The following is a 12,970-nucleotide window of genomic DNA, read 5'->3' on the forward strand; positions in this document are numbered from 1 at the left end:
CATCCAGCAAGAGACCCCCATAGCCTCCCCACATCCAGCAGGAGACCCTCATAGCCTCAACGCATAGAGCAGGAGACCCCCATAGCCTCCCCATGTCCAGCAGGAGAACCCCATAGCCTCCCCACGTCCAGAAGGAGACCCCTTTAGCCTCCACACATCCAGCAGGAGACCCCATAGCCTCCCCATGTCCAGCAGGAGAACCTCATAGCCTCCGCACATCCAGCAGGAGACCCCCATAGCCTCCCCTGGTCCAGCAGGAGACCCTCATAGCCTCCCCACATCCAGCAGGAGACCCCCATAGCCTTCCCACGTCCAGCAGGAGACCCCCATAGCCTCCACACATCCAGCAGGAGACCCCCATAACCTCCGCACATCCAGCAGGAGACCCCAATAGCCTCCCCACATCCAGCAGGACACCCCCATAGCCTCCATACATCCAGCAGGAGACCCCCATAGCCTCCGCATGTCCAGCAGGAGACCCGCATAGCCTCCCCACCTCCAGCAGGAGACCCCCATAGCCTCCATACATCCAGCAGGAGACCCCCATAGCCTCCACACGTCCAGCAGGAGACCCCCATAGCCTCCGCACATCCAGCAGGAGACCCCCATATCCTCCCCACATCCAGCAGGAGACCCCCATATCCTCTGCATGTCCAGCAGGAGACTCCCATAGCCTCTGCACGTCCAGCAGGAGACTCCCATAGACTTCTCACGTCCAGCAGGAGACCCTCATAGCCTCCACACGTCCAGCAGGAGACCCCCATAGCCTCAATGCATTGAGCAAGATACCGCATAACCTCCCCATGTACAGCAGTAGAACCCCATAAACTCCTCATGTCCAGCAGGAGACCCCCATAGCCTCCCAACATCCAGTAGGAGACTCCTATAGCCTCCCCACGTCCAGCAGGAGACCCCATAGCCTCTGCACGTCCAGCAGCAGACCCCCATAGACTCCCCACGTCCAGCAGGAGTCCTCCATAGCCTCCACCCCTCCAGCAGGAGACCCCCTTAGCATCTGCATGTCCAGCAAGAGACCCCGATAGCCTCCCCACGTCCAGCAGAAGACCCCCATAGCATTCGCACGTCTAGCAGGAGACCCCCATAGCCTTCCTCGGTCCAGCAGGAGACCCTCAAAGCCTCCCCACGTCCAGCAGGAGACCCCCATAGCCTCCCCACGTCCAGCAGGAAACCCCCATAGCCTCTGCACGTCCAGCAGGAGACTCCCATAGACTCCCCATGTCCAGCAAGAGACCCCCATAACCACCCCACATCCAGCAGGAGACCCTCATAGCCTCAACGCATCGAGCAGGAGACCCCCATGGCCTCCCTACGTCCAGCAGGAGACCCCCATAGCCTCCGCACGTCCTGCAGGAGACCCCCATAGCCTCTGCACGTCCAGCAGGAGACCCCCATAGCCTCCGCACGTCCAGCAGGAGACCCCCATAGCCTCCGCATGTCCAGCAGGAGACCCTCATAGCCTCCGCATGTCCAGCAGGAGACCGCCATAGCCTCCTCACGTCCAGCAGGAGACCCCCATAGCCTCTGCATGTCCAGCAGGAGACCCCCATAGCCTCTGCATGTCCATCAGGAGACCCCCATAGCCTCCGCACATCCAGTAGGAGACCCCCATAGCCTCCCCACGTCCAGCAGGAGACCCCCATTGCCTCCCCACGTCCAGCAGGAGACCTCCATACAGAGGCGTACATAGGAATCATGGGGCCCCATAGCAGAAGCGCTAAATGGAGCCCCTCCAAAAAAGTGAAAATTGTCGGGGGTCAAGGAAGAGCATATGTCATAACTTTCCAGCCTTTACACAGTAATTTTTCTCCTGCTGAAGTCCTAGATTCCTCTTTTATTTCCCCATAAGGTATGATGCCAACAACAGTGCCCCCCCCCTAAACACAGTATGTTACCCCCATGGTGAATTCCTCCACATGCACAGTATAATGACTCTACCGTACCCCACCTCAACTCTCAAGGCAAAGTATGGTGACTCCAACACAGTATGATCCCCCAACTGTGACCCCCACACAGCCCTCCATGTAGTATAATGGCCCCACACCTCTCCACACAGTATAATGCACTCGCCATGGTACTCCACACAGTATAATGCACTCGCCATGGTCCTCCACACAGTATAATGCACTCGCCATGGTCCTCCACACAGTATAATGCACTCCCTATGGTCCTCCACGCAGTATAATGCACTCCCAATGGTCCTCCACACAGTATAATGCACTCCCTATGGTCCTCCACACAGTATAATGCACTCCCTATGGTCCTCCACACAGTATAAGACATTCTTCATACAGAATACTGGCCCCCATATAGTCCTCTCCATACAGTATACTGGCCTGCATATAGTCCTCCATACAGTGTACTGGCCCCCATATAGTCCTCCATACAGTATACCGGCCTCCTTATAGTCCTCTATAGAGAATACTGGCCTCATATAGTCCTCCACACAGTGTATGGGTCCCAATATAGCCCTCCATACAGTGTATTGGCCCCCATATAGTCCTCCATACAGTATACTGGCCCCCATATAGTCCTCCATACAGAATACTGGCCCCCATAGAGAATACTGGCCCCCATATAGTCCTCCATACAGTGTACTGGCCCCCATATAGTCCCATATAGTCCTCAATACAGTATACTGGCCCTCATATAGTCCTCCACACAGTGTATGGGCCCCCATATAGTCCTCCCTACAGAATACTGGCCCCCATATAGTCCTCCCTACAGAATACTGGCCCCCATATAGTCCTCCATACAGTATACTGGCCCCCATATAGTCCTCCATACAGAATACTGGCCCCCATATAGTCCTCCATACAGTATACTGGCCCCCATATAGTCATCCATACAGTATACTGCCCCTCATATAGTCCTCCACACAGTGTATGGGCCCCCATATAGTCCTCCATACAGTGTACGAGCCCTTATATAGTGTATGGGCCCCAGGCCTCCATACATTAAAAAAAAAAAAAATGACATACTCACCTCACCTCACCTGCTGCCGCTGCTCTGCTCCGGACTCCTCAGCGTCGCTGTCTTCCCGCTCTGCACTGTGACTGCTCAGCAGAGGGTGTGGTGGAAAGACGTCATCCCACCCTCTAACCTGAGACGTCACAGCACAGGACGCGGAAGACACCGGAGCTGCGGAGGCACGGGGAGAGGTAAGTATTGTGCCGGGGCCCTGAGCGGAGTGGGGCCCCCTGCCTGCTCAGGGACCTGGCACTTGCCCGGGTGCTAACGCCGGGCCTGGGAGCGGAGCCTGTTGCAAGGGCCCCGATGCGGGGCATACACGGTGCAGGCAACTGCTATGGGCCCCCCGGCTCACGGGCCCCATAGCAGTGGCGTGGCCTGCCGCCATTGGCGGTACGCCACTGCCTCCATAGCCTCCCCACTTTTAGCAGGAGACCCCCCATAGCCATGATGAAATGACGCATACCTCTATTTCTGGCACCACACTCCTCCTCCATCCCCGTCCTCCTCCCGGTCTGGATGTGTTCGTCTGTGTGCGGCCACATTGTGCAGGTACAGTGCGCTTGCGCAGTCTATAGAGGCTTCGGAAAGAAGGACCCATCCCTGGTTATATTATAGATAATGGTGGGATAGAAGTTTCTTTCCTCCAATATAAAACACGATGAGTCCCCAGAGTTATTGTATCTGCAGAGAGGAGCAAATGTCACATACAATGGCGGCCTCCTCCATTGTGACCTTTCTCATCTCAAAATTTCCTTTTTGTTTCTTTTCCTCTTTGTAGGCTGAAGAAAGATCTCAATATGGAGATTTGGCTTTTATTAAAGACCTGGCCGAAAAAGTCCTGTGTGTACTGGAGCGTCCGGCTCGCTCATTGGAACGCCTGGTAAGGAGCCGTCATCTTCTCTAGCACACGTCTGATTTGTACAGTTACAATTGGCTGCATCTGTAAATGCAGGTTTAGTCCTTCCTGATTTATCTATGTGATGATTTAGTGTAAGGTTCCACATGTTAATTATATATATTATATCTACCAGGAAACAGCAGAAGGCGACACCAAAGACGAGCAAAATCTAATCCCGGGACTGAACAGCGATCTGACTACAGGTAAGCCGATCACCCGACCCCCTACAAGAAATATCCAGATGTTATAGAGAACAGGGAATAATCTTACATTTACTCTGTATATTCTGTGTAATGGGAACCTGTCAGCACATTTTTGCATATTGTGGAATGACTGTACTGGCCATTTCTCTGTAATAATTTTTTGCAGAAATCCAATGTCTCAGTCAAGGGAAATCTAATGTAGAAGCCGTATACAAATCAGCATGGAAGTGCACTGGGGGCGTGGAAGAAGAAATCCATACTGTGACACGCCCCCAGTGCACTTCCAGGATAATCTGCATATGGCTCCTACGCTTCAGCTCTCTTACCATCACTCACATGTACAGCGAGGGTGGGGGGGTCCTCATTCATGTGATGATTGGGGGAGTCCTTCATCATTTCCATTACGTTTATTCATGGATGCTCCGTACGTTCTCATATTTAGAATCCCTATATAATAAGTATTATTCCCATTTACAGACATCTTGTCATGTCTGAGTTATATTGTTGTAATATATATGTAGGATTAATATCGTTTAATACATTTTATTTCTTCATCATTTTTTCACTCTTTTAGAAACAACTGTGTTGGCGGATGCTGACAGTAGAATCTGTGAGATCCCGGAGATCCAAGAATCTGACGGTGTAAGTATCATGGAGAGAGATGTCGGTGTATCACCAGATTATGGGGTGTGAATGACACCTCCAGTATTGTCCCCATATAACCATGGGATGTCTCTATTCTAAGAGGAGATGACAGAAGGGAGACGTTTTTGCATCTGGAGCTTTTTTCCAGCAGCTTCTATATCTTTATATAATTTCTTATTCTTTTATAGAGCGTGATCAAATCATTGACCCCGTCAAGACAGCCGCATAAGAGCGACTATGGGACATCCAAACTGATCAGCAGTGGAAGTTTTGGGTGAGTTTTCTGTTGGCATATTCCACATTTCTCAAGGTTCCCAATGACAATGCTCCAGACTCTGTGCTCTTCCCTTCAGTGTTATCATAGGGAAATTATATGATCTGTAGGAAAACAAACTATTAAGGAAAGGGATTAAAATAGAATAATATATTACACCTGCCTGTCCTAGACCCTCATCTGTTCTTACACTGCCACCCCCATCAGAGCTTCCCGATCCTCCGCACCGGTCTGTTCTTTTCGGAATCCATTAGCGAACTGATAAGAGTAATTGGCAACACATGGTCAAGTGAGGGGGTGACACGAAATTTCATCAATGACATCTGCACCCCCCATCCTCCACCATGACCATGTGAGTCTACTCCCTGGTCTCAGCAATAAAGACTGGCACAGAGGACAAGTGGCTATAATGGGTTTCATTTTTTGTAGCTCCTTCGCTCCCCTCCATTTATTATGTTGTTATGTCTTGGGGTATGCGGGAGCATAATTAACGTCATGTTATGGCAATTGGAGCACTTTTAATTTGGACCAACTTTTATTTGCACTGAATCGTATCTACTGGTCTAATGTAGTGAATCTGCCCAAGAATAATTTCAGTAGATTCTCTCATCTGTAATGTGACCTGGGTGAGGGCTCCGGCGGACGTGGCATTGTGGACACCTCCCATAGGTGATCTATGAAGTGATCTTTTATCAAATTCTAGACATGGATTTCCAGTGACGGACAGACTTCTAGCATTAAACATTAGTACAAAACATTATATAATGACTTCTATAGATGTTCTTGTAGTAAAGATTCATTCTAACCATTGATTCTCTTTCTCTCCAGTGCCGTCTACTTAGCGCACCATAAAGACTCACATCAGATCTTTGCTTTGAAGAAAATGTTCAAGCGAAACCTGAACACTCCAAAAAGAGTGGCATTGGCCTTTCTGGAGAGGGACATCCTAACATTCGCAGATTGTCCCTTCGTGGTCTCCATGCTCTGCTCCTTTCCAACAAAATCTCACCTGTGTGTGGTCATGGAGTATGTAGGAGGTAGGACATGTATATTGTAGTATATTCAGCCCATGTCTGCTTACATCTTATCACTGCTCTTATAATTAGGATAATTAGGACAGTTACATCCTCACAGTGCGTTTACTGTAGGTTTTCTATTACCAAGATGCCTGGAAATTCATTGATCTGTGTGCAGCAGTGCTATGGTGCCAGTGAGTCAGATCGGGCCTGGCACCGCTCGGCACTGGGCCCCATTCCACCACCTGTCATCACAATTTCAGTGGTATTCACATTGTCAGAATATGAATACCGATGAAAACAATGGTGGATCAGGGAGCCAAAGGTTCCTAAATCCACCATTCAGCCTCCGCAGATGGGTCCGAGACTCCGTCTACTGCAGGTTCTTCGATGTCGCCACAATATTGCATCTGTAGTGTGGAGTCTCAGTACTTACACTGCACAGGTGGGGCTGGTGGGGGCCATAACACTGAGTGATGGGGCAGGTGGAGACCATATGCTGAGTGGTAGGGCTGGTTGGGGCCATAATACTGAGTGGTGAGGCTGGTGAGGGCGATAATTCTAAATGGTGAGGCTGGTGGGGGCCATAACACTAAGTAGTGGTGGGGGCCATAATACTGAGAGGTAGGGCTGGTGGGGGCTATAGTACTGAATGGTGGGGCTGGTGGGTGCCTTACTACTAAGTGGTGGGGCTGGTGGGGGCCATAACACTGAGTGGTGGGGCTAATAAGGGCCATAATTCTGAGTAGTGGGGTTGGTGAGAGCGATAATACTGAGTGTTGATACTGGTGGGGGCCATAATACTGAGAGGTGGGGCTGGTGGAGGTGGTAGTACTGAGTGGTGGGTGCCTTACTACTAAGTGGTGGGGCTGGTAGGGGCCGTAACAATGAGTGGTGGGGCTGGTGAGGGCCATAATACTGAGTGTTGAGGCTGGTGGGGGCCATAATACTGAGTAGTGGGGCTATTGTGTGCCTTACTACTAAGTGGAGGGACTGTTGGGGGCAATAACACTGAGTGGTGGGGCTGCTGAGGGCCATAATACTGAGTGGTGGGGCTGGTGAGAGCAATTATACTTAGTTGTTGGGCTGGTGGGGGCATAATACTGAGTTGCGAGATTGGTGGAAGCCATAATACTGAGAATTGAGGGTTGTGGGTACCATAATACTGAATGGTGTGCCGTGTGAGGGGCTATAGGGGACTGTGAATGCCGCTATATTGAGTTGGTGACTGTACATGCCCCTACACCCCCTGGGGGTCCTCATATTGAATGGTGTGCAGTGGGGGTCCTTATTCTGTGTGGGGATCCTAATTCTGTTTGATTGGCTTTGGGGGCCATCATACTGAGTGGGCAGTGGTGGAGACCATTATATTGTCTGAGGGGCTATGGGGGCCATTATATTAAGTAGGGGGGGCTGTGGGCGCCATTATACTGAGTAGGGGGCTGTGACTGGCCTCATACTGAGTGGGGACATTATAGACAGGTGCTACATTATATCTGTAAGGTGAAACTGGATTAAGATTTCACTGTGGGGATATCTAACTCAGTCTGTGGGTGGGGGCATTTTTGGGAGCATCATATGCTAAAATGGCTATAAAAGGTGTATTGCTGTTGAGAACATCGATTGACTTCAGTAAGGGTTTTTTTTGAAGGGGCGTGCAGTTAGAACTTTTGCTATGGGGCCCTGAGATTTCTCTGTCCGCCACTGTGTGATCTCCCTGTAAGTCCGCACTGAGCATGTCAGTATCTCCAGCTGTAGACGAGATGTGACATCACTTTATGTTATTAGTTACATGGAGGACATTTCTCCATCGATTCAGACTAATATTATGTGCACTATACATTATATCTGTTTATATTCTCTCCTATCCCAATGTCTCCGCTCACTTCCCATTATACATCATGGTGATCTGCTGTATAAACCACTCACCGGTCATATTTCCTTTCTTCTATAGGTGGTGACTGTGAGACCCTCCTAAGCACCAGGGGTCCTCTATCTGTCCCCTTGGCCCGCTTATACTTTGGAGAAGCGGTTCTTGCTGTGGAATACCTCCATAGCTACGGTGTGGTGCACAGAGACCTGAAGCCGGATAAGTAAGTGCCCCTCGTAGTATAATAAAGGGGGGAAGTTATCATTTATTATCATACGGTCTGTGAGGCTAAAACCATCTTCTCTTCCACAGCCTCCTGATTACATCTGCTGGACACATAAAAGTTACCGATTTTGGGATTTCAAAAGTTGGTGTCATGATACCAAAAACCAACACCTACAAGGAATTAGCGGAGGACATCACCAGGGAGTTCCTGGACCGTGAGGTGGGTAACACTTACAGGAATTTAGCTTGTTCTTTACAAATCTCCAAGGACCAAAGCAAAGAAAGACCTTAAATATAACTTTTAATAGATACATTTAAAAGCACCCATATCAATATATAAAGACAAAATCCATAAAATGTGGCGGCAGCAGTATTCTCCGATCGGGGTGTATTTATCTCCCGCGTCTGTCCAGACTCATTGTGGCTATCTCCTAATATGATCCCCTGATGAACCCCAAATTAGGAGGGGGAGAAACGTGTTGGGACAATTTACAGATAAGTCCTCTGGTTACTGCTGACTAAAATGCTTTTTTGGCAACTTTTTTTGTAATTCGCACACTGGATAATGCTCTGTCCCAACATTTGGACGTGTCCTGTGTAGATCAGTCCTGATAATAGATTAGCCAGGGGGATTTTGAGGTTGTCTATATGTACCGTCTGTCCTAGACTATTATCTTCATGCTCAATGTCATTATATAGGTGACTTGTTACTACTTTGGACATATTTATGTTCCTATGTTTACCGTTAATTGAGCACACGTGCTTTTATAATATTGTTCTTGTTGCCCGTAATTGCCAGCACTAATGTACTTTATGTATCTATAATAGGCTTCTGAATGATGGTTTATATATCATACTGAATTGTGTATAGATTGGTGCATTTGATATCCTATCTGTACTAGTGGAACTACATTATATCAGCTTCCCTGTTTCCATATAATTGATACATTGAATATTGCCTTTTTTTCATTCAGCATGTTAGCAGCGACATGACTGTCTGCCTTTCATCATTATCTGTATATGTGTATGTCTGTCTAGGGGTGGATAGCGTCACGGAGGGAGTGCCGATGTGGAGGGGGGCGCCAAACCGATTAGCTAGGGTGTCAACCTCCACTGGCATGCGGGATCTCAGCCCATTTGGGATCTCTAGGGCAAGCCTGCATGTCAATTATCCTACGTTTATCCCACTACCCATATATTGTACATTTTATGCATTTTGTCTTCATATATTGATATGGGTGCTTTTAAATGTAGCTATTAAAGATTATATTTTAAGGGGTTTTCTTTGTTTTGCTTTGGTATTTGGTTAACTAATATACCCCATCTGTTCACCTTGCCTTTGGCATATGTTTTTTTTTCTTTACAAATCTCATCACACTATTGTGTCTTCTCTACATTCTTCATTTCTAGAGAACGTTTCCATTGATATTTTATCTTTTGTCATTGTGTTTTTATGGCGACAACGTGTTATAATAACCATTTTATCATTTTCATCTTTATCTTCTGTTGTTTTCCAGTTATGTGGCACCCCATATTACATCGCCCCAGAGGTCATCCTCAAAGAAGGCTATGGAAGACCTGTTGACTGGTGGTCAATGGGGATAATCCTACATAAATTTCTCACGGGATCTGTACCATTTGATGGAGATTCTGTAGCTGAGCTTTATGACAGGATTGTCATTGGTAAGTGGAATGATCCGACCATTGCTTTGATCAGTTACATTGGTTTAGGTGTTTACTTTGCTTTAGCTTACAGTCCAGTAAAGAGATTTTATTTTCTGTATAACAGGTGACATAATTTGGGATTGTAATTCCGCTCCTACTCCCAATGCACAGAACCTGATTACTGAGCTGCTCAGAACAAATCCTGCAGATAGACTTGGGACAGGTAAGAGATATAATACTATTCATATTAGTATTAATATTCACCTATCACACTTATCACTCATGTCCTTGAGGATCAACACTTCTCTATCAGATTGTCCATTTCTAGTTCTCCACACTATGACTTTCAGTCTTCTTCCTTCATGTTGACTCAGTTATGTCATTAATTCAGATTAAATTAAACTGCTCAGATGTGAAGCAATCTCTGACAATGTCCACATCACTTTTGTTTTGTTCTTTTTCCAGGAGGATCACTTGAGATCAAGAGTCATCCATTCCTGAGTGACTTAGATTTTAACAACCTTCTAAGTCAGAAGCCAGAGTACATTCCTCAGCTTGCCTCAGATGTGGACAACAGCTTATTTATCGGTAAGTAGAAGAAGACATCATCTAGACTAAGCGGCTGTTTGTCTTGTCTTCCATAAAATGTAATAATCAGTACCCACTAATATTGTGATAAATGACGCCTGTTTTATACTAACAACCTCTAATAATACTTCATTACTTTTGTAGATCACTCTGAAATAGACCATTCAGTCTCAGAGGATGAGGAGGGTACAAGTGAGAACAATGAGAACCTTGACTTCCAAAATTTTACATCATCTTCTGAAAGGCTTTCTAAAGTAAGTACCGTATGTGATCAATAAATCCAAAATATGTGAAACAAAAAAGACCTCTAAAAGTAAAAAAAAGTATTTCATATCTTGTTTTTGTCCATGTTTAGCTCTGTACCATCACTACCAGAACGATGAATGATGAGGACCAGAAGTCTCCTCCAGAGTGTACGCCAGCAACCAATACAAATATCTCAGAAATGTGAGTAGATTATGGGGTCATTAATGGGAGTTCCAGGCTGATATATATGCACAACATATAATATAGGACATAAATACCATAATATCAAATTCAGCCTCAATGATTAGCGGTCATTGTGCTTTTGGCTTCAGAAACCGTTGGTGATAATAGCCCATAATTGCAGCCATTCACGCGTATTAGAGCTGCCCATACTGTAGGAGAGATGTAGTATTACATGCCAGCCATTATTGCTAGTTGTTTTTCGCTCTGATCCATAGAAGGTAGATTGGAGCATAAAACCTTCCTCACTATGACTGTCATATGTCCTATTAGGCCCTCTAGTCGGTGTTCTTCTAGTGAGACCACCCCTTTTATTCTGCATTGACTTGTGATTTACATGTTTTTCTTAAATCATAGAATGGGAGAGTTGGAAGTTACCTCCTGGGTCTTCTGGTCCGACCCCCTGATTCTTCCTGACAGGCAGAAAGAATCGCTTTCTGAATCTGATAGCGACAATGCTATAAACAGCTTGCCCTCCTCGTCCCCATCATCAGGTATGTATGTACAGCATCAAAAGGTGAATGTTGACTTTAAGGTTCAAATATTTGGTTTTTCTGTATTAGGTCTCCTATGTTGTCCAGGTTTCATGGATCCCAATTATATTTTCCATGGGCCCATACTGTATTTCTATTTCCTTAATTTTATCCAGGAATTGTTTTCATGGATTCTGTAAAATACGTTTTAGCATCCAGGAACTCACTTCAATATAAGAAGACATCGTCTCCTATAGTAGAATATCGCTCATTAGTGATGCACCACGTGGCGGCACACAGGGCGCTTACTGCTCCATATCAGTGATACATCTAATGCCCCTCAGATTAGGTCATGAACGGTATATAGGACTTATTCTGCCCTATAATAATGCAATGCCAGATTATCAGGACTATAGGGGACAGGACTAGAACAATTCTTCTATATACAGTACACAAAGCAGATCCTATAAGAATATTTCTTTACTGAGTTTTTTTTACTTTCTGATCAGAATTTACAACTGAAGAGGAAAGAAAATCTGAAATGAATCTGAGTATAGACCAACAAAACTCAGAAAATGGGAAAAAGGGGAAAAAGAGACGAGGTAAGTGTGAGAATCATCTCCATGTTGTGTGATGTTAGTGATGAGAATAAGTCATGGGGAGCAGATGTCATCTGTCAGTGATGGGATTGTCACATGTATGATGGCTGACAATGACCCCGGACATCTGTGTGAATAAGATTCCTCTGCTGTCCGGCCGGCCACACTGACCGCACAGTAGCATCATGTAATATGGAGTCCCATCACTTACATTGTATGTATTTCTCTTCTCTTAGGTTCCATCTTCCGCCGGATCTTATCATCCTGCCGGCGTGGACTATCCAGGGCAGCTCGTGCATTTGCATGCTGTCGCTGTTGCCCAAGTGTCATCTAAAAGACGGAAAAGCTCCGCATCTAGCGGAGTACAGCCGATCCACCATCACTGCTGGACCTGTAAAGAAGGACCTTCACCATCTACCTGTGGCCTTCTAACTGTAACATCTCTACCCGGACTTGTTTCGGTAATGCCTCTGTCACCAGGCTCCGCTCTATCCATACTGCTCGCCTGACTTGGCTTTTTTTACTGATCACCTGGTATCTGACCCGGATTTCTTCCTGACTATGATTTTGTCTACTGATTCTGTCCCTGATTTTGTTCATCCCTTATCCTTCTACCCTATCCCTAATAAAAAAAAAAAACAACTTCTATATTTATTGAAATTTTCTTATATCTATCAAACTTCACTCTGCATTCTGCTAAGCGATAAAAAATACATATTAACACTTCTGCTTTTAAAAGAAGAGAGAGAGAGAGAGAGAGAGAGAGAGAGAGAGAGAGAGAGAGAGAGAGAGAGAGAGAGAGAGAGAGAGAGAGAGAGAGATCAGGGCTGGAATGGGATGAAAAATGAAAAAGCACGCCTGTCACACAAACCCCACCAGCCCACATACCAAATCACCGCCCCCCTCATCCCATTGAGGCACAATGAAAAGTTCAGCACATTTTGCTTTCTTGTTCATGCCCCTCACCACTCCATTATAGGGGATGTTTATTAAGCCACGTGTGAATGGAGCTGCAATGCGAATGATCGACTACCGCT

General features: G+C 46.5%; 1 protein-coding gene across 1 annotated transcript in view; it reads left to right on the forward strand.

Annotated features, from left to right (window-relative positions):
* LOC141213682 (microtubule-associated serine/threonine-protein kinase 4-like) overlaps nt 1–12,970 on the forward strand; it is a 53,925-nt gene that overhangs the window by 2,541 nt on the left and 38,414 nt on the right. The window contains exons 2-14 of the mRNA XM_073665283.1: nt 4,023–4,092; nt 4,667–4,734; nt 4,926–5,011; nt 5,840–6,048; nt 7,982–8,120; nt 8,210–8,342; nt 9,640–9,805; nt 9,912–10,010; nt 10,253–10,375; nt 10,520–10,629; nt 10,731–10,822; nt 11,219–11,355; nt 11,844–11,936. Coding sequence (XP_073521384.1) covers nt 4,023–4,092; nt 4,667–4,734; nt 4,926–5,011; nt 5,840–6,048; nt 7,982–8,120; nt 8,210–8,342; nt 9,640–9,805; nt 9,912–10,010; nt 10,253–10,375; nt 10,520–10,629; nt 10,731–10,822; nt 11,219–11,355; nt 11,844–11,936 — 1,525 coding nt within the window. The remainder of the gene's footprint in view (nt 1–4,022; nt 4,093–4,666; nt 4,735–4,925; nt 5,012–5,839; nt 6,049–7,981; nt 8,121–8,209; nt 8,343–9,639; nt 9,806–9,911; nt 10,011–10,252; nt 10,376–10,519; nt 10,630–10,730; nt 10,823–11,218; nt 11,356–11,843; nt 11,937–12,970) is intronic.

The sequence above is a fragment of the Phyllobates terribilis genome, unplaced genomic scaffold, assembly GCF_046119375.1.
Source record: "Phyllobates terribilis strain yellow unplaced genomic scaffold, ASM4611937v1 Scaffold_207__1_contigs__length_3498100, whole genome shotgun sequence".
In the NCBI taxonomy this organism is placed as follows: Eukaryota; Metazoa; Chordata; class Amphibia; order Anura; family Dendrobatidae; genus Phyllobates; species Phyllobates terribilis.